The sequence below is a fragment of the Acinonyx jubatus genome, chromosome X, assembly GCF_027475565.1.
Source record: "Acinonyx jubatus isolate Ajub_Pintada_27869175 chromosome X, VMU_Ajub_asm_v1.0, whole genome shotgun sequence".
NCBI lineage: Eukaryota > Metazoa > Chordata > Mammalia > Carnivora > Felidae > Acinonyx > Acinonyx jubatus.
The window spans coordinates 1,616,923-1,635,000 of record NC_069389.1 but is presented as its reverse complement, the minus strand read 5'-3'; the positions used below and the strand labels follow the sequence as shown (position 1 = coordinate 1,635,000).

Sequence of the window (18,078 nt, the reverse complement as noted above, 5' to 3'; positions counted from 1 at the left end):
GTAATATAAGAAGTATGCTATATAATACCTGCAAGAAATATATGTAATATATAATATACAGGAAAATATATTTATTTTAGAAATTATGTAATGATATGCACACACATTATATTCTATAAATACATGACGTATACACATAGAGTGTATGAGAACATATGAACTACTATGTAGATACAATACTATCATCGCTCAAGGATCAAACAGCCAAGACAAAAGTTTTAATAGGCAGTAAATATGAAGTCTGGCAGTTAGAAGAGCCTTACAATCACTAATACAAAAGAGATAACAGATGAAACACTGACATTTGCAGGAATAAAGAAGCAAAGTCGTACCCTTGTGCCAGAGAGCAGCACGGTCCCCCCACCCCCCACCAGGATGTACTGTCCCCACGGCTCTCTGAAGGTGGCACCGGACCCACAGGTCCTAAGCCTCCGACAATAATTAACATCTTCCCAGACTCGGCAAACATTGTGTGTTGAGTGTGGACACTCTCTTAAGAAGACAAACGAGTGTTTGAAACAAACAGATGGAAAGCCACATTCCACACGATGTTGACTTAATTTGTAATCCCAGCTGGACATCAGCCCTGGGCTTCTGTAGGTCTCACCTTGGTCCTGCCGTCCAGCAGGAGCCCCTTCCCCGGCCACATTCCTGTTCTACTCAAACATGCAAAGACAACGTGGCTAACTGCAAAGAAAACTCCTTGAAACATAAACTCGTTAACCTTTCTGTTTCGTTTTTGAAAAGCGGTTTGTTTCCGAAGCCACATTGGCCTTTTTTTTTTTTTTTTAGAAACCTTGTAGCTAGAAATCAATGAAAGCCCTGATTTTGTTAGATAAAGTAAATGACACCGATGCGAATCCTGATATTTTTTGGAAATATTTCCATGTAAGCCTATGTGTATGCAAGGTGTAAAACATAGAGATGTCTGTGTCCATATGTATGTGCAAATGGCAACAGCATAATCATAAATATAAGACAAGATATGAGGAAAGACTGCAAAAATACAGAGTGTCTGACATATTCTTTTAAGGTCAAGTTTGCTTGAATACAGAGTCTAAAATGTTCCCGAACCCTGGACATTTTAGGACATTCACTCTCTATGTCACTCTGACTGTAACATTGTTATGGCTTCTTGAGAGACTTAATAACTTAGGAAATGATCTTAAATTGTATCATCATATTGCCAACTAGACACACACACACACACACACACACACACACACACACACAAGACGCCTCTCTGGTTTTTGACCTGCCTCTGTTTTTGATGCGCTTTTCAAAAGCCATGAAGGGAGGGGTGCTTGGGTGGCTCCCTCGGTTAAGCATCCAACTTCGGCTCAGGTCATGATCTCACGGTGCGTGGGTTTCAGCCCCACATAGGGGTCTGACAGCTCAGAGCCTGGAGCCTGCTTCCCAATCTGTGTCTCCCTCTCTCTCTGCCTCTCCCCTGCTCACACTACCTCTGTCTCTCTCAAAAATAAACATTAAAAAAAAATCTGTTTTAATCCCTGAAGGGAAAAATACAGCAATGTATTTGGCAGGTGTCGTGCAAGGAAATGCTTACTCGGCATTTCTCCCACGTACATAGGATGAGCCCCGGAACTAAATGCAATTAATAGCGTTTACAAGGAACCTGTAACACGGAGTTAACATAGACGGCAGAATAAACTTAATTATCTGTTAGTGGCAAACTCTGCCCCTTCAGGTAAAACTAGTCTTGGACTTAAGATAGAAGTGCCTTGTTTGCAAAGGAGATTATCCTGAAGGATAAAACACATCAAGGAAATAAACCACAATGTTGCAATGACACTAAGTTATCAGCCTACAGCTTGGCTTTACTTGTAGCAAGTTTCAATAAGTTTCGGTGTTTGTGTACATCTGCCAGGAAATTTAAAAAAAATATATATATATATATATATATATTGTACTATGCACAGAGACATATATAAATCATGTATCCATACATATACACACATTAATATTTGACTTGCATGGATAGATTTATATTAACATAATGATACACTGTTGATTCATAGGTATTAAATACATCAAATGTATTAATATTGATAGATATTAAATAGATATTAAATAAATAGATATTCATAAATAATGACTATTAAATACATATTAAATATTGAACACTTAAGTTAATTACATTCTTAGTTGATTTAATATTCATAGGTACTAAATAGATATTAAATTAAAATTAGATATTAAATAGATATTAATCTTAATAGGTATTAAAGAGTAACCGATATTAATAGATATTAAATAAATATTAATGGATATATTAATACATATATATTACATATATTTAATAGATGTTAAATATATCATTTAATATCAATAGATATGAAATAGATATTAAATACATTAAGTATACAATTAATAGATATTAAATATAAATTGAATAGATACTAAATTAATGGATACTAAGTTAAATCAATATTAAATTAAATAGATATTAAATAGCTATTAAATATAAATAGATATTGAATAAATATTAAATAGAAATTAACATTAAATGTTAATAGATATTAAATGAATACATATCTTCTATATGTAAGAGTAACATTTTCATATTTAAGGAACTTTGAATATATTTTAAAACACATTTCAAACTCTGTGAATATCAGTGTAGAGTGTCGGCACAGAATAGTTTTCAAGCTTCAAGTAGAGGGGGAGAAAATTGTACTGTGTTTCAACAGTAAAATACCCTAGGGGCGCCAGCGTGGCTCAGGTGGTTAAGCATCCAACTTTGGCTCCGATCATGATCTCAAGGTTCATGAGTTTGGGCCCCGTGTCAGGCTCCGTGCTGACAGCTCAGAGCCTGGAGCCTGCTTCCGATTCTGGGTCTCCCTCTCTCTTTGCCCCTTCCCCGCTCACGCTCTGTCTCTCTCTGTGTCTCAAAAATAAAATAAATACATAAATAAATGCAAAAAAAAATTCAAAAGTAAAATTCCCTCCTTGTCATTCATTCCATTCGTCTTATTCTGTGTATTGATCGTATAGCTTTGAATCGAATGGCTTCGGTTTAGAATTCCCTCCTACATTTCTAAGCACTTCTCATAAAACAAACTAATAAGAATAACGGGGAAGGACAGTATCCTTTAGTAACTTTACTAATTTCTTCTCTGTTTTCAAGACCAAAAACCCCACATGCGTCATCGTGACCGCTTTCTTGGGGGAATACTCACTGATTCTGCTGCACCTACGGCCAGATTTGGATTCGGTTCACGGGAACAAACACTTCTCGGCGGCCCCAACACATGCAACGGCCCGCCCGTTCCCAGAAACCCCGTTTTCCTCAATACTCACCCACCATCCAGTCCATTTCTTCGACGTTATCTCCATAGAGCCCGTATTTACTGTGCCCCACAAACTTCTCTTTGGTGATCAGTGGGGTGTGCACGTGCAGAAAGGACACGAAGAGGAGGAAGGGGCCGCGTTTATACCTAACGGGTGGAACATTAACTGAGTTATCGCCACAGACAAAGGTGTTTTCTTCACTTGGCTATGACGCTGCACAGGTTGAAAGGTGTTGCAACAGTGGATAGAGGTTGTGCGAGTACTTCAGTGATCAATGCCACTCACGGGAGTAACAGAAAGTACGGCGGAAAGACCGACCGTGGGTAGGAATAAACAATATGGGAACATTTGCACTGGCAACAAAATAGTGAGTGAGTTCTGACTTCGGAACAAAGAGTTCTTCACTCCCTCCTCCTCCTCCTCCTCCTCCTCCTCCTTCTCCTCCTCCTCTTTCTCCCCAATTGCTGTCTGGAACATAGACGTGGTGGCTGGAGTTTTGGCATTAACTTTGAGCCATGAGGTTGCTGGCACAGCATCACAGGTCGCAAGAGAGGATGCTAATCCATGTTGTTTCTTGTATTCTGCATTTTAACGTCACATGCAACCATTTCAAATTGCCCCTTCACATACTCTTACAAGCGGGCATTATACAGAGTGAAGTGCATAGACATGGGGTGCGTTCTCTCAAGGACAGCCCTTGGGCTGAGTGAAAGCTGGGCTGAGTGACTATGTTCTGACCGCTATGTTAGGGCAAAGAACGAACGTGGGGGTCATGCAGGCATAGGAGTGAAGGAGGCTCCGTTGCCAGGGGTTAATCTCGTCTCCCATCTAGACCCCCATTCCCCATCTAGAAGGGAGCTTGTACTGAGCATATAAAACCTCAGACGACATATCTGGAAATTGAATCACGGCCCCATCTTTCACGGACAGGGAGGCGTTTCCAGGCTGTTTCTGAGAAGAAGCAAAATCAGCAGCCATCCGAAAGCTCGAATCCATTTAGACACCAATCCATATGGAAGCAGTTTTGCATGAACAAGAGCGAGCGAAATATAGCTCTTGGCCATTTCGGTGTTTAAAATTGGCAGGAAATTTAACTCTCAATTTTATTATTATTATTTTTTTAATTTTTAAAGTTTATTTTCAGAGAGAGAGCAGGGGAGGAGCAGAGAGAGACAGAGAGAGAAAGAATCCCAAGCAGGCTCTATGCTGTCAGCACGGATCCCAACGTGAGGTTCACACTCAGGGACCGCGAGATCATGACCTGAGCCAAAGGTGGGGGGCTCCCGCGACTGAGCCGCCTGGGCGCCCCTCAATCTTATTCTAAGGAGAGACTCTGGTCTGTTGCAAACGTCACAGACACACGTGCGCACACGCCCGCGTCCCCAAGACAAAGCCAACGTCTCTGCCGTGCAAACCAGAGTCCCAAGCAGGAAGTCCGGCCGGCAGGGGCCGCGTACCTGTCGATAAAGGCGAGGGCCTCCTTGAGCAGAAGGGAGGTTACCCGCTCCTCGCGCATGGGCTGCTGGACGATGTCATGATTTCTCATCAGGATACAGTTCCAGCGTCTCGTAAACCCGTAGCTGGAGTACCAGGACAGGAAGAAGAGGAAGGCCAGCAGGCCCAGGGCCAGGAGGACCTTCCAGGGCACGGGGAACCAGCGGGCGTATTTGGGGACGAGCAGCAAGACGGGCACGAGGCCGAGGGCCGCCGTGGACATCCACAGCTTTATACGCAACCAGCGGTGCAGCTCGGGGGTCCTGGACGCCTGGCAGTCACTGAGCAACCCAAAGGGCAGCCCGTAGAAGTAGTCGAAGCCGTGGTTGAGCGGGTGGTAACAGTGGTCGTTCCGAGAGGCGCAGCTCAAGCCCTGGTGCCATTTGCCTGCAGGGGACACACAGCGTCACCGGGGCGCCAGGACATCCGTCCGTCTGTAGAACCCATGGGTTCCCGTATTTCTCACCAACTCCGTACCGGTCCCTACCACCCGCACCTTGCGCACGAAAACAGGGCCACAGAAAACCGTCCGCGTGCTGCCGGGACGGGAGTCCCTGCTGGGGGCAGAGGCAACAATTAGTGCGCAGAGCACAGCCACCTTCTCCATCAGACCCTTCCCAGGGGTCTGGAAGGAGCCGGAAAGCCAGATCGCATGTGCTGGGTGTTTTCTGCCCTCCTCCGAGCTGCTCGCTGTGGGTTTGCCCCCAGATGCTGTAATCTGACTCCTTTGTTCCATGCCCCCGAAAGGGAACCAGAATTCTACACAAAGATCTGGTCCAAGAGCCCTGAGTAACGATCATAAGGGAGCCACGAGGAAAAGGACTCAGGTGATGGTTCCCGTTCCTTTTATTGAGCACCTACTACATGGCTCACATACATGCTCATTCATTTACGCACGTGATTATACTTAACCCACTCCAGACCCCTTACTGCCAGTGAGAAATTCACCCTCGTATTAACAGGCCTCAAGTCATGTTAATTAAAAACAACACAGCTGAATGGGAACTCAGGTTTGGCCGTGCCCTAGAATATTCCTGAAAGATCGCGTACAAGATCTCCGTCCACACGGTGGCCACTGGGGTTCATTGAGGGATGATTGCGCTACAGGTCACATACGGGGGAACCAGGGTCATTCTTTTTTTTATTTGACTGCTTCAAGCGAGGGCAGCCGAGATCCTCGAAGAAGCCTGAAGAGCCTGGGTACAGGGAGCAGACAGCATCTTGTTGGCTCATCTCTTGATAGGAGAAAAATGCACTGGATAGAAATTCCATGGAAAAAAAACTTGATGGGATGTTGTCACAGTGTCATGGGTCTCCCCAAAAGGGCGTAAGATATCAAACAACCCGTATAAACAGATTTCCTAGCGCCAATTTCTTGTCTTTACCTTACTTTGTTGTAAGACTACAGTATATACTTTGCTGTAAGAGTACAATATACACTTTGTTGTAAGAGTACAATATACACTATCTACAACTTGCAAATATCTTCTCTTTAGCTTACTCTGTTGTAAGAACACAATATATACTATATATAACTTACAAATATGTGTTCATCAATTGTGTTATCGGTAAGGCTTCTGGTCAATAGCAACCTATTAGTAGTTAAGTTTGGTGCGGGGGTTTGGGGTGGGAGTTAGAAGCTGTATGTGGATTATCAGCTGTGAGGGGGGTTGGTGCCCGTAAGAGCCTCATCGTTCAAAGGTCAAATGTAGTAACTTGGTCACCATTCATGCTTTTGGTTGAATAGGACATATTTAAAAATGCAATCACTCAGGCGCCTGGGTGGCCCAGTGGGTTAAGCCTGTGACTCCTGCTTTCAGTTCAGGTCATGATCTCACGGTTTGTGAGTTCGAGCCCTGTGTTGCACCCTGTGTGGACAGCGTGGAACCTGCTTGGGAATCTCTCTCTCTTTCTGTGTTCCTCCCCCCCCCCCCAACTCTCTCTCTCTCTCAAAATAAATAAATAACCTTTCAAATAAAAAAATAAATAAAAGTGCACTCACTTCCCGGCTACTAATGATGTCATAAAACTAGCGTCTCCCCCTCCCAACACACACACAGAATATCTACAAGCTGTTGTTCCTGCCGCTGACTCCCCCAATACCCTGCTCTGGACTCCGGAAAGGTCCTGAGTAATCGTGCATCTGACTCCTTCCCCGCGTGTCTCCTGCCACCCAGAAGTCAGCTGGCGTGCACCCAGTGGACGTCCCCCGGGAGGCCTGAGCCCCACTGCCAGGGGACGTGTGTCCCCACGTGTCCACAGCCCGTACCTATGAGTCCCGTGCGATAGCCCCGATGTTGTAGCAGCTTGGCGAACGTGGTTTCATTGGTGGGCAGACCGCCGGAGCCTCCGAGCCAGGTAAGGACGCGGTTCAGGTTGAAGGGAGACGCCATCCCTAAACTCACAGAAGCAGAGAGCAGGTGACGTATACAGGCCGCGTGGTGACACGAGAAACCCCAGGGCTCATAGTCCTTTCCTTCAAGCGTCTCCCCAACGCTGTTCTTTCCCCAATTGTACGTGCTTTCTTTGCGTCTACTTAGCTAACCCTCACATTTGTCACATGCACCTGCTGTCTTGTCATCAGGATCCCCAGCTCCAGAAAGCATGTCCGGTCACAATGGAATCTCATATTAACCGTGCAAGACTCTTCAGTACATACACATGCCCCAAACATTGTGCGGGGCGTATCTGTGCTGAAAATTTATTCACTGATTGTTCGAGGTTCAAATGTAACTGTGCACGTGACTCTGGGTGACGTCGCTGGACCTCGATTCTCAACTTTGATCTCATCTTTCTTTTTAAGACTTTTTTTAATGTTTTATTTATTTTTGACCGAAAGAGAGGGACAGACGCAAGTAGGAAAGGGGCAGAGAGAGAGGGAGACACAGAATCAGAAACAGGCTCCAGGCTCCGAGCCATCAGCACAGACCCCCATGCAGGACTCAAACTCACGAACCGTGAGATCACGACCTGAGCCGAAGTAGGATGCTTAACGGACTGAGCCACCCCGGTGCCCCTCATCACGTCTGTCTACACGGTGAGAAGCCCGCTCCCCTCCAGACCTTCCTCTGAACTTTACGTCCTATCTGTGACATCTCTATAGCGATGAATCCCAATCTTGGCCTGGCCAACACACCAGTCCACAGTCGTGTGACTTCAAACCTACCTCAGCCAAGGACGCCATGATGCCCCCAGCCACCCAACGCACAAATTCCTTTCCTAGCCTCTTTGTCACACACCCTGCCCTGTTCTGCCCTATCCAGTGTCCAGTCCTGATAATTCTGTCCCGGTAAACGCTAGGGATATCTATCATAGCTTCGGAGCACAGCTTCCACTGGGCTGTATGGCATACACCAGCCAGTCTCCATGCATCATCTCAGTCACCTTCTCAACAACCCTTCCAACCTACACCCCTCCACTGGTCAAACCTCATGACTGTCCGTCCAGCACCCGTTACAGAAATCTAAGTCTGGGGTGTAGACTGCACAGTCTTTTGATTATCGGTGTGGCCACCTCCTTCTCCACACACTCATGCGTGACTGCGTTACCTGAGCGTGTCATTTCCTCTGCTGGGCACACCCTTCCTCCTGAGTCCTGACTCAGAAACGCTGCATTTTTAGGAACACGTTCCAGGACAACTTTCTGCGGATGCTTTACGGGCCCTTAGGGGCTTCCAAAGCTCACTGAACTGTTCCTTGCATCTCAACCACTAAAACACATGCACCTTGAGGTATGTCCTACTTACGTCACAACGATCACCTATAAATAAAAGGTACCAATGTGCACGATCAATAAAAAAAAAAATCAGTATATGTTTCAATAGCCTTGTGATCCAACCTACAGCTTTGTTTTTCCCTTCCCAAGAGCAACGGGTACATTAAAAACGATGCCTTTTGCAAATCTTAGAAGGCAAAAACCATGCCTGTCATTTGCAAGGAAAGTGGTTACATCTTCTCATTAAATGTAGGTATCTGTTTACATCTTGGTGTGTGCACAAAAGTTTGATGGGCGCCATTCACATGACACGACACTCAACACCTAAAAGAGCTTAAAAACATCTCCATCCTGCCGAGCCCTCAGCCATGCCAGCTCCCCTCTCAGAGGCGGCCGGCGTGACCAGCTGCTTTTCCAGGACAATGACAGAGCTCTATTCCATTGTGCACGACCTCTACTCTGCGTTTTCAGGTTGCTTTCCCCATCTAACAAAAAACATCTTGCAGCACGCTCAGGGTCCACGTATTAGAAGATTTGTCTACCATTTTAAAGATGCATTGGGTTCCACACTATTGGCTTGATCACTTCCTACCGACAGACATTTAATGTTATTTCCCCAGTTGACTTGCTCCCTCAAAAGGTTCAGAAAACTCACTTTCACATCATCAGTACCCAGAGTCCTGATTTCTCAGGGCGCCTGGGCGGCTCAGTCGGTTAAGCATCTGACTCTTGATTTCAGCTCAGCTCATGATCTCCCGGTTTGTGAGTTCGAGCCCCATGTCAGGCTCTACACTGGCAACACAGAGCCTGCTTGTGATTCTCTCTCTCCTTCTCTCTCTGACCCCCCTGCTCTCTCTCTCTCTCTTTCAAAATCAATAAATAAACTTTAAAAAAAAGTCTTTAAAAAAAAACAAGAGCCTTGATTTCTGCCAAATCTGAGTGGTGAAAACATCTCATGAAGGTCCACCACCATTACTCTCATGAAGACGGGTGGACACTATATCCCTTTGTTCAAAAGCTCGATCTTGGTTTTATTTTCAGCCTGGCACATTTCCTAAACTATTTTTGCTGAAAGTTAGGGGTAAGAAACATTGGGAACTTCTCCATCATAAAAGGTTGGCTATGTTCTTGCTGAGTCCAAAACTTGGACAAGGAGCTGGGACACTGCTCGCCAAACCCGGCCACTGGATGCGCACAGTGGGGCAGCCTGGGAGGCACTTGTCAAGACTCTCGGCTGTGTAAACTCTGCAGGTATAAAAACATGACCCCCATTTGCACTGAGATTCTTAATCCCATAAATGACTGATCTTGAGAAGCCTTACGAGGAGGAGCGAACAATAAACAAATAAGAAGGAAGCACGAGAGAAAAAGAAGACTGTTGAGTTCCTGCACCTGATCTGACGGGGTACCGGCCGGTCAGGAAGGCAGTCCTACTCGGGGTGCACACGGACGCAGCCGCCAGGTGCTGGGTGAGCCGCACGCCCTCACTCGCCAGGCGGTCGATATTCGGTGTGCTGCGGGCAGACAGACAGACAGAGGATTCAGCACCTGTGTTTCGTATTCTCAGCAAAGCACGGAACATTCGAAGCCATCCACTCTGGCGTGAGTCCCACTGACTCTGTTCCCGCCAAACCTTATAAAACACATGCTCTTTAACCTTCTATCCATCCACCTGCTAGGACGCATCGATGCCCAGAAGGGACACGAAAACAGAGTTTACAAGAATATGTCTCCAGGCACAACTGCGTGTACAATTCAACTATTACCGCCCCGGGCGCATTGGCCTGTCCATGCAAAACTTAGCCCATTTGGTTATATTATATTCCTGAAATGAAGGGGTAACTTGGATCACATTAAATTTTACTGTAATTCTTCTAGGAAAAGGTGACTTAAAAAAAATAACCGAATTGTGACATTTTGGATGGTCCCTTATTGCCCGCTTTGGTCATCTGATGTTTTAAGGTCTCCAAAATCTTTCGGGAGAACAGTAGACTGTAGGCTCTCCCATGACGAAAGCATGTCCCCAGTCTTGATGACGTACTACTCACACAACCGCACAGCGGTGTGATCGGGGAGGGTCTCAGATACGCCCAAAGAGCCTCAGTGTCGGTGTTGGGGACGATCTGTGTGTACCTCCCAGTACTTTGTGTGGATAGAGTCACTGCCTGGTTGACAGTCACAAGAATCCCGGACAGTCTTCCATCTTAACCACGACTGGAGGAGGTGACTAGAGAACAGTGCTCGTGTGGCCCCAAATTGCCCTTAAGAAGACCAAAACTATGCTTAAAATACAGGACTGGTCCATGACCCACGTTGCAAGGACAAATAATATCAACGTGTGCTGTTGACGGCCACGCGGGATGTGCTGTCTGTTATGGTGGCCCTGGGACGGGATGCGGTATCCGTTATACCGCGGTCATATGTGATAGGGATGGTCATGGGTGATAGGACTCAGCGGATGTGAAATTTCCAGAAGAAACCAATCCTGAGAGACAGAAAGCAGATGGGCAACTAGCAGTCGAGGGACCAGGGCATCACCATCTGGGGACGGGCGGCCTCCTTACCTCACTGTGTTATTGCCGTAGCAACAGACATCTCCCACCCCGAGGTCATCCGCCATCAGGAGCACAATATTGGGCCTCGAGTTCCTCGTCACCAGCGCTGAGCTCAGGCCCCCAAACAGGCACCAGAGGTGAACAGACAGCCAGCAGGTCCTGGAGGCATTTGGGGACGTGACAAACAGAAGACTGTCAACCGTGTCTGCATGTCGGGCAACTGAAAATATGAAACACTGTGATTCCTCACCCATTCCAACTACACCAAGGACCTGAGTGGGCTTGCTCAGAGGCCACAAGTTTTGTGTTTTAAAATCATGTGTTTTTTTTTTTTAACGTTTATTTATTTTTGAGACAGAGAGAGACAGAGCATGAATGGGGGAGGGACAGAGAGAGAGGGAGACACAGAATCGGAAGCAGACTCCAGGCTCCGAGCCATCAGCACAGAGCCCAACGTGGGTCTCGAACTCACGAGCTCTGAGATCACGATCGGAGCTGAAGTCGGACGCCCAACTACAGAGCCACCCAAGCATCCCAAAACTCATGTTTTGTGTTAACGTACTCTCACATTCAAATTAGTTTTATATGTCTGGTGATATTTAAATTCTTACCATGCTACACAGGATTTTGTGATAGGAAACCCTTAAAGAAGACCAACAGTGCAAGGGCACCGGGGTGGCTCTGTCTGTTGGGAGTCCCACTCTTGATTTCGGCTCAGGTCACAATCCCAAAGTCACAGGATCGAGCCCCACGTTGTGCTCTGTGCTGACAGTATGAAGCCTGCTTGGGATTCTCTCTCTCTCTCTGCTCCTCTCCCCCACACTCACTCATGCTCTCTCTCTCTCTCTCTCTCAAAATAAATAAATAAAACTTAAAAAAAAAAGACTTAATAGCAATTAATCATGAGTGCAAGGCCTAATAGTTTGATTGATTTAAATAAAAACTCAAAATGGAAAATCAGAGGCTAGCCACCAGCTAGTCAAGCCTTTTGCTTTTTTTTTTCAACGTTGACCTGTCCTTTTTAAAATATTAAAATATATATTTAAAATACCATCGGGAATCCTTTTGACACCCGAAAGGGGAAATGTAATCTACTTCTATATCCTACTGAGTGTTAGGCTGTAGAATCACCCATTTGTCACTGCCGAATGGTACCCTATGGGCAGAAAAGCACAAACAGCCTTTGACCGAAATCCCCACAAGCTGAGATGAGGACCATTCTCCAGTGCACGAAGCTGGTTCCCCAACCCCAGAGTTTCCATCCGACCCATTTTACCTTCTGTTAGTTCTACCTCAAAAAAGAATATCTTAAATCCACTGGCCTCCATCCATTTTCAGAGCAATCACGGCACGCTCTCTCTCACTCACATATGGTGTCTCTCACTCACATATCCGAAGACTCTCCTGAATGGCCTGCCTGTCCCTTCCCGGTTTTGCCACTTGGGCTGCACCAAAATGCAGCCAAGCACAGCGACCCTATCAATATACAAAGCTGGTTGCTATGCTCCGTAGAGAATTCCAACGGCCTCCCATTGCGCCATGATTGACAAGCCTCAGCAAATGGTGCTCTGCTACTCTGTCATGGCTTCCTCTCTCTGCCCACTCTCCACCCCTCGCTCCTCCATGGACATCCTTAAAATCCCTACAACAATCTGACTTTGGCCCTTGTACAACCCCCACCTCCGTGCTGTCATCCTTAAGGTAGGCATTCCTCAGAAAAGCCACCCTATAGGATGCCATCAACCCATAGCCCCTGGCACACCCCTCATGACCCTCATCACATGTCAAGCAGACGAAGCAGAGCTAACATCAGCCAGGGTGAACAACACTGGGACATCGAACCCTTCCGTCTGGATACAAAGGACAATGACAGTTTACGAGGTCGCATACTTACCGCTTATGGAATGGCCACATCATGGCTGCAACAGCGATATCTCTCTCATGGGCAGACGAGTCCACCCGTGAACACGGTCACCCCTCGATTCTTTATACCTAATTGCAAACAAGTCGCGTTTGACCAGAGACAATGTGACAAACACCATGCGTGACCCACTCATTTCTGGACACTTGTCGTAGCAGACTCCCAACAAACGATGATCTGGCCACAAAAACCCTTCATTCCAGAGTCAGTAGAACAAATAAGTCATCAACCCACTGACTGACATTTTTCAGGGCGCCTCGGGGGCTCAGTCGGTTGAGTGTCCAGCTTCAGCTCAGCTCGTGATCTCATGGTTCGTGAGTTTGAGCCCCGTGTAGGGTTCACTGCGGTTAGCACACAGCCTGCTTCCGATCCTCTGTCTCCCTCTCTCTCTGCCCCTCTCTCCGCTTGTGCTCTCTCAAAAATAAATACACATTTTTTTAAAAAAAGGAAAGAACATTTTTCTGCCCAAGGTGCCTAATCAATGCCTACCTTAAAAAGCACAGTGATCAACACCATGAACCCGTGGCCGCATTGGCCAAACTCATTGAGGTCAAGAAGGCATATTTAGCCACTGTAATTATGATGATTTTATAAGAGTCCAAAGACTGGAAGAGTCCTGTGTCCCCCCCTCCCCCCCCCCCGCCAAAGACCCTCAGATGGCTCCAGGTGGGTGAAGTTTTGTAGGCTGATGGGCCACCCCCAAGGAAAATGATATATAATCATGGCTAATGACCCCACCATAGAGTTTACAGGGTTTCCTCATCCCCAAGGCATTTCCACACACATGTTCCCATTGGCTCCTTAAAACATTTCACCCTGCTTGCCTCGAAGGGTTAATGACAGTTTTGTTTTATGGGAGAAGGAGCTGCGGTGAGAGAGTTTTGAACACTTTCACGAAGGCCAGTGAATTGGAGAGGTCCCATTTGGATGGTCTCTGCCTCTCCATTGTGTGTGTGTGTGTGTGTGTGTGTGTGTGTGCAGTTCTCATCTTCTCATCTTAGACCTCCAGTGACGATCTCAAGTGACACAGTTCTAGAAGCTGACTCTCCTGGGGCATTTGGTGAGGCTCACACCCCACCTTTCAGCGGTGGCCCATTTTCTCTGACCCATGGTACCCAATCAATACCTTACTGAGAGAGAGGTTATCAGATACTGATAAGGAAGAACCTTCGGGTGGGGCTTTATATGGGAATAGGGTCTTTGCAGATGTGATTAAGTGAAGGATCTGAGATGAGCTCATCCTGGATCAGGGTGGTCCTAAATCCAAGGGCAGGTGTCCTTGTAAGAGACAAGAGGAGACAGACACAGAAGAGAAGCCACGTGAAGGCGGAGGCAGACACGGGAGGGAGGCGGCCACAAGTCCAGGGACGCCTGCAGCCCCAGAAGCTGGAAGAGGCAGGAAGGACCCTCCCCTGGAGCCTGTGGACGGAACACAGCCCTGCTCTGGATCTCAGTGATCCTTCCCTGCCTGGGTCTCAGCAGCCCTGCCCTTAGTTTGTGACCATTTGTTACACCAGCCTGAGGAGACAAATAGAAGTAATTGTAGGGGAGTGGGGGGAGAGAGCAGAAAACTTCCCTGTGCCAAGAGACACCATCAGCAAAACAAAAGTGGCATGTTCAGAGAAGGAGAAAACATTTGCAATATTTTCTATCAATAGATCGGACAAGGGATAAAGGTACCGTAAAAATCAGACATAGGTTGTCCACAGGCAACTGACAACACACAGACACGATTAATGAGCACATCGCTGTAGGCTTAGCTTCTTTGGCGACCGGAACAGGTACGTTTTAAGCATCACCAGGCCGTAGAGCTATCAAACCTCCAGTAATTTCTCCAGGGTCAATAGCGGGCACTTGTGCTGCCGGTGAAAGCTTCTGTGGGGGTACGTGGCCATTAAATGGTAGATTAAAAAAATATCATAAGCTATCACACACCGCTTGTGATTTCTTACTCCGGACAAACGCTCGGCCAGCGCGCAACACGCAGGAGTGAGGGTGCTCAGGACAACACTGCCTTTATTTACTTTTATTTATTTTTAATTTTTTTAACGTTTATTTATTTTTGAGACAGAGAGAGACAGAGCATGAATGGGGGAGGGGCAGAGAGAGAGAGGGAGACACAGAATCTGAAGCAGGTTCCAGGCTCTGAGCTGTCAGCACAGAGCCTGACATGGGGCTCGAGCTCACAGACCGCGAGGTCATGACCTGAGCCGAAGTCAGCCGCTCAACCGACTGAGCCACCCAGGCGCCCCATCACACTGCTTTTAAATATGCCATGCTGAAGCCGGCTGAAATCGTGCTGCGGTGACATCGGTAATTAACCCGGCATACACTCTTAGTGTGGAATTCTGTGCTCTTTTCCTTAAAATAGAGAGGATGTACACGTCGATCCTTTAGGGTTTTTTGATGGTAAAGCTGGATCATCCTGCGAGGCATTCGTCAACCCCAGCTGACATCAAAACACTAATTACTTTGACGGGACCTTTCATCCAGGGGCACACAGATGCTACCTGGGTGTCATGGCCTCACGCTTTGGAGGACGGGGGATAATCATATGATTTGTCCCACTCTTCCGCGGATACAGTGGGCTCCAGGAGTGGGGCTGTAGCTTAGGGTCAACCAATAAAGTCAACTGCAGCCTAATTAAAACACTGTCTCTAATTAAGACCCACTAGCCAAGACCTTCCAGGCATTGAAGCCAGTCCTTTCTTTGCCCTGTGCTCAGAGCCAAGCCCTGCAGCGGAGAGAGTCAAGGCAGCCAACGCAGAGATGCATAAAGAAATCCCCACGGATCACGATCTCTCAGTATCAGCACTGAGAGCATCATCTGGGGCTGGGTGGCTCTCGCATGGAGGGGAGGAGCGATGTCTCTGGTCTCCACCTGCTATGAGAACCCCCACTCCACACATGACAACTAAAGTTATTCCCAGACATCACCCAGTGTCCCCCAGAGGCACGACATGGTCCTGTCTCCGTGGCAAGCTGCACTGAAGCAGCCTGATTGGAAATCATTCTCAGATGGTATCAAAAGCTATTGATTCATCCTGCAAGATTCCGATTTTCTCATCCAGAGCTGTGGATTGAGAACAGACCATCTGTGATTCTCTTCTATGTTTTCCCTAGTTTATATATGAGAATGAAAACTGAAGTTGACAGTTTTGTGAGGGCTTTGTTTTACTGAGTCCTTCTGGAAAGAATTGAACACGTGGAGTATGGCTTTATCACCTTGGGTCTCCTCACGCATCTGAGAGACTTCTAAAAACATTCACACCAATCCCCAAACTTCCTCCAACCTGCCTGATCTTCAGTGACTCTGGCAACGTCATTATGATAAAATATAACAGGGAATACGCAACAGTAAGAAAAAAATTTAAATATGTCTGTTATTTTTTTCCCACTAACAATTCATACAAAAAACCCACATTTTTCACAGGATGAGAAAAACTCATTACTGCTTTCAGCTAAGAAAAACTCCACTAATAAAATATTCAATGACACCATTATGAAGTAAATTCAGAGACCAGAAGCCTGGTTTCTAAATTGGCAAAATTCTTATGGTATGGGTCCACCTGTGGTTTTCAATATTTTAGTGTTTGTTCATTCACTGCAATGGTACATTATCCCATTCAAGGAGGATAACAGATAGCTGAAAGGGAGAAAGAAAGAAAGAAACAAGGAAAGAAAGAAAGAAAGAAAGAAAGAAAGAAAGAAAGAAAGAAAGAAAAGGGAGGGAGGGAGGGAGGAAGGAAGGAAGGAAGGAAGAGATTGGGGGAGGGGGTAAGAAACAAAAAAGAAAGAAAGAAAGAAAGAAAGAAAGAAAGAAAGAAAGAAAGAAAGAAGAAAGAGAAAGAAAGAAAAAAGGGAAGGAGGAAGGAAGGGAGTGAAGGAGGGAAGGAGAGAAGGAAGGAAGGAAGGAAGGAAGGAAGGAAGGAAGAGATTGGGAAGGAGGGGGGGAGGGGGTAAGAAAAGAAAGAAAGAAAGAAAGAAAGAAAGAAAGAGAGGGAAAGCAAAATTTAAAGTTTACAAACTTACTCGTAGAGATTTTACCATTTTACTACCAAGCAAAGGTCACCCACCTCCAAGACCTCTGATTACCCTCCCTACTTGTCTTCCTGGAAACACCATAAATACTCTTAAACACTTAACATCCACTCCAGAAAATACAATTTTATACAGATATCCCCTCACAGGTGAGTGGGTAAATCAATTCTGGGATATCTAGAATCCTATAGAATACCATCCGGCCACCATAAGGAGCAAACTGTCAATAACACAGGCAGCACCAGGGAGGGTTCTCCAAGTGATTAGGCTGAGTAAAAAAAAAAAAAAAAGCCACAAAAAATATATATATAATATTTCACACTCCCAGTTATATAAAATCTTAGAAAACATAAAAAAAAGAGAGAGAGAGAGACAGAGAGAGATGATTCAATACAACTAACACTCAACCCTTCATGCTCAACCTTGTTGACCGTTAAAAATTTCAGCACACCAAACTGGAATTAGTTTAACTTAACGTCTTTTACATTAATTATATGAACTTAACATATTTTACTTACTTGAAACAAGTGGTTTCTCCAATTCCTACATTTGTGGACACGGGTCCTGTGCGTCCAGGCTCCTGCCACGGTTCCAAGAGACTGCGCTCGTTATTATAATTAAACGTTTATTAAGTACCAAGGTTGTGCCCTGCTCAAGTCTGTCAATTATCTTTATATTTAAATATAACCTACCTGGCAGCTGTTGCATACTTATTTACCAAAGGAATATTTCATCTCAGCTTTCAACTGCCACCAAATACTCATGTATAATTAAGGACACTTAATTAAGTCGAATACGTTTTCTGCCAGGATAATTTAAAAAAAACCAAAATCTCCACCAAGGATTCCAGTTAGACTTTCAAAATAGAGACGAGAGGGTAGATGTACAAGAATTTCACCATCTTCAATTCTGACGCCAACTTTCAAGAGTAGCTTCTGTCTTGTGGTCTACATGTGTCTTACAAACACTGCATCATGTGTGGCTGCAACTTGCACCTCTGAGGAAGGTGAGGGTCATTAGCTGCATTGATACCTGGAGACA

At 45.8% G+C, this 18,078-nt stretch overlaps 1 protein-coding gene across 2 annotated transcripts in view; it reads right to left on the bottom strand.

The window, feature by feature from the left end:
* ARSH (arylsulfatase family member H) overlaps positions 1-17,845 on the bottom strand; it is a 25,649-nt gene extending 7,804 nt beyond the window's left edge. Inside the window, exons 1-7 of one of the 2 annotated variants that reach the window (XM_015080200.3) lie at positions 17,556-17,845; positions 12,970-13,067; positions 11,085-11,234; positions 9,913-10,034; positions 7,076-7,201; positions 4,770-5,193; positions 3,322-3,458 (exon numbers count right to left, since the gene is read on the bottom strand). In XM_015080200.3, coding sequence (XP_014935686.2) covers positions 3,322-3,458; positions 4,770-5,193; positions 7,076-7,201; positions 9,913-10,034; positions 11,085-11,234; positions 12,970-12,992 — 982 coding nt within the window. In that variant the 5' untranslated portion in view covers positions 12,993-13,067; positions 17,556-17,845. Of the gene's footprint in view, positions 1-3,321; positions 3,459-4,769; positions 5,194-7,075; positions 7,202-9,912; positions 10,035-11,084; positions 11,235-12,969; positions 13,507-17,555 lie in introns of those variants that run through there. The other variant, XM_053202023.1, reaches the window with a different exon arrangement.
* Positions 17,846-18,078: the final 233 nt, after the last annotated feature.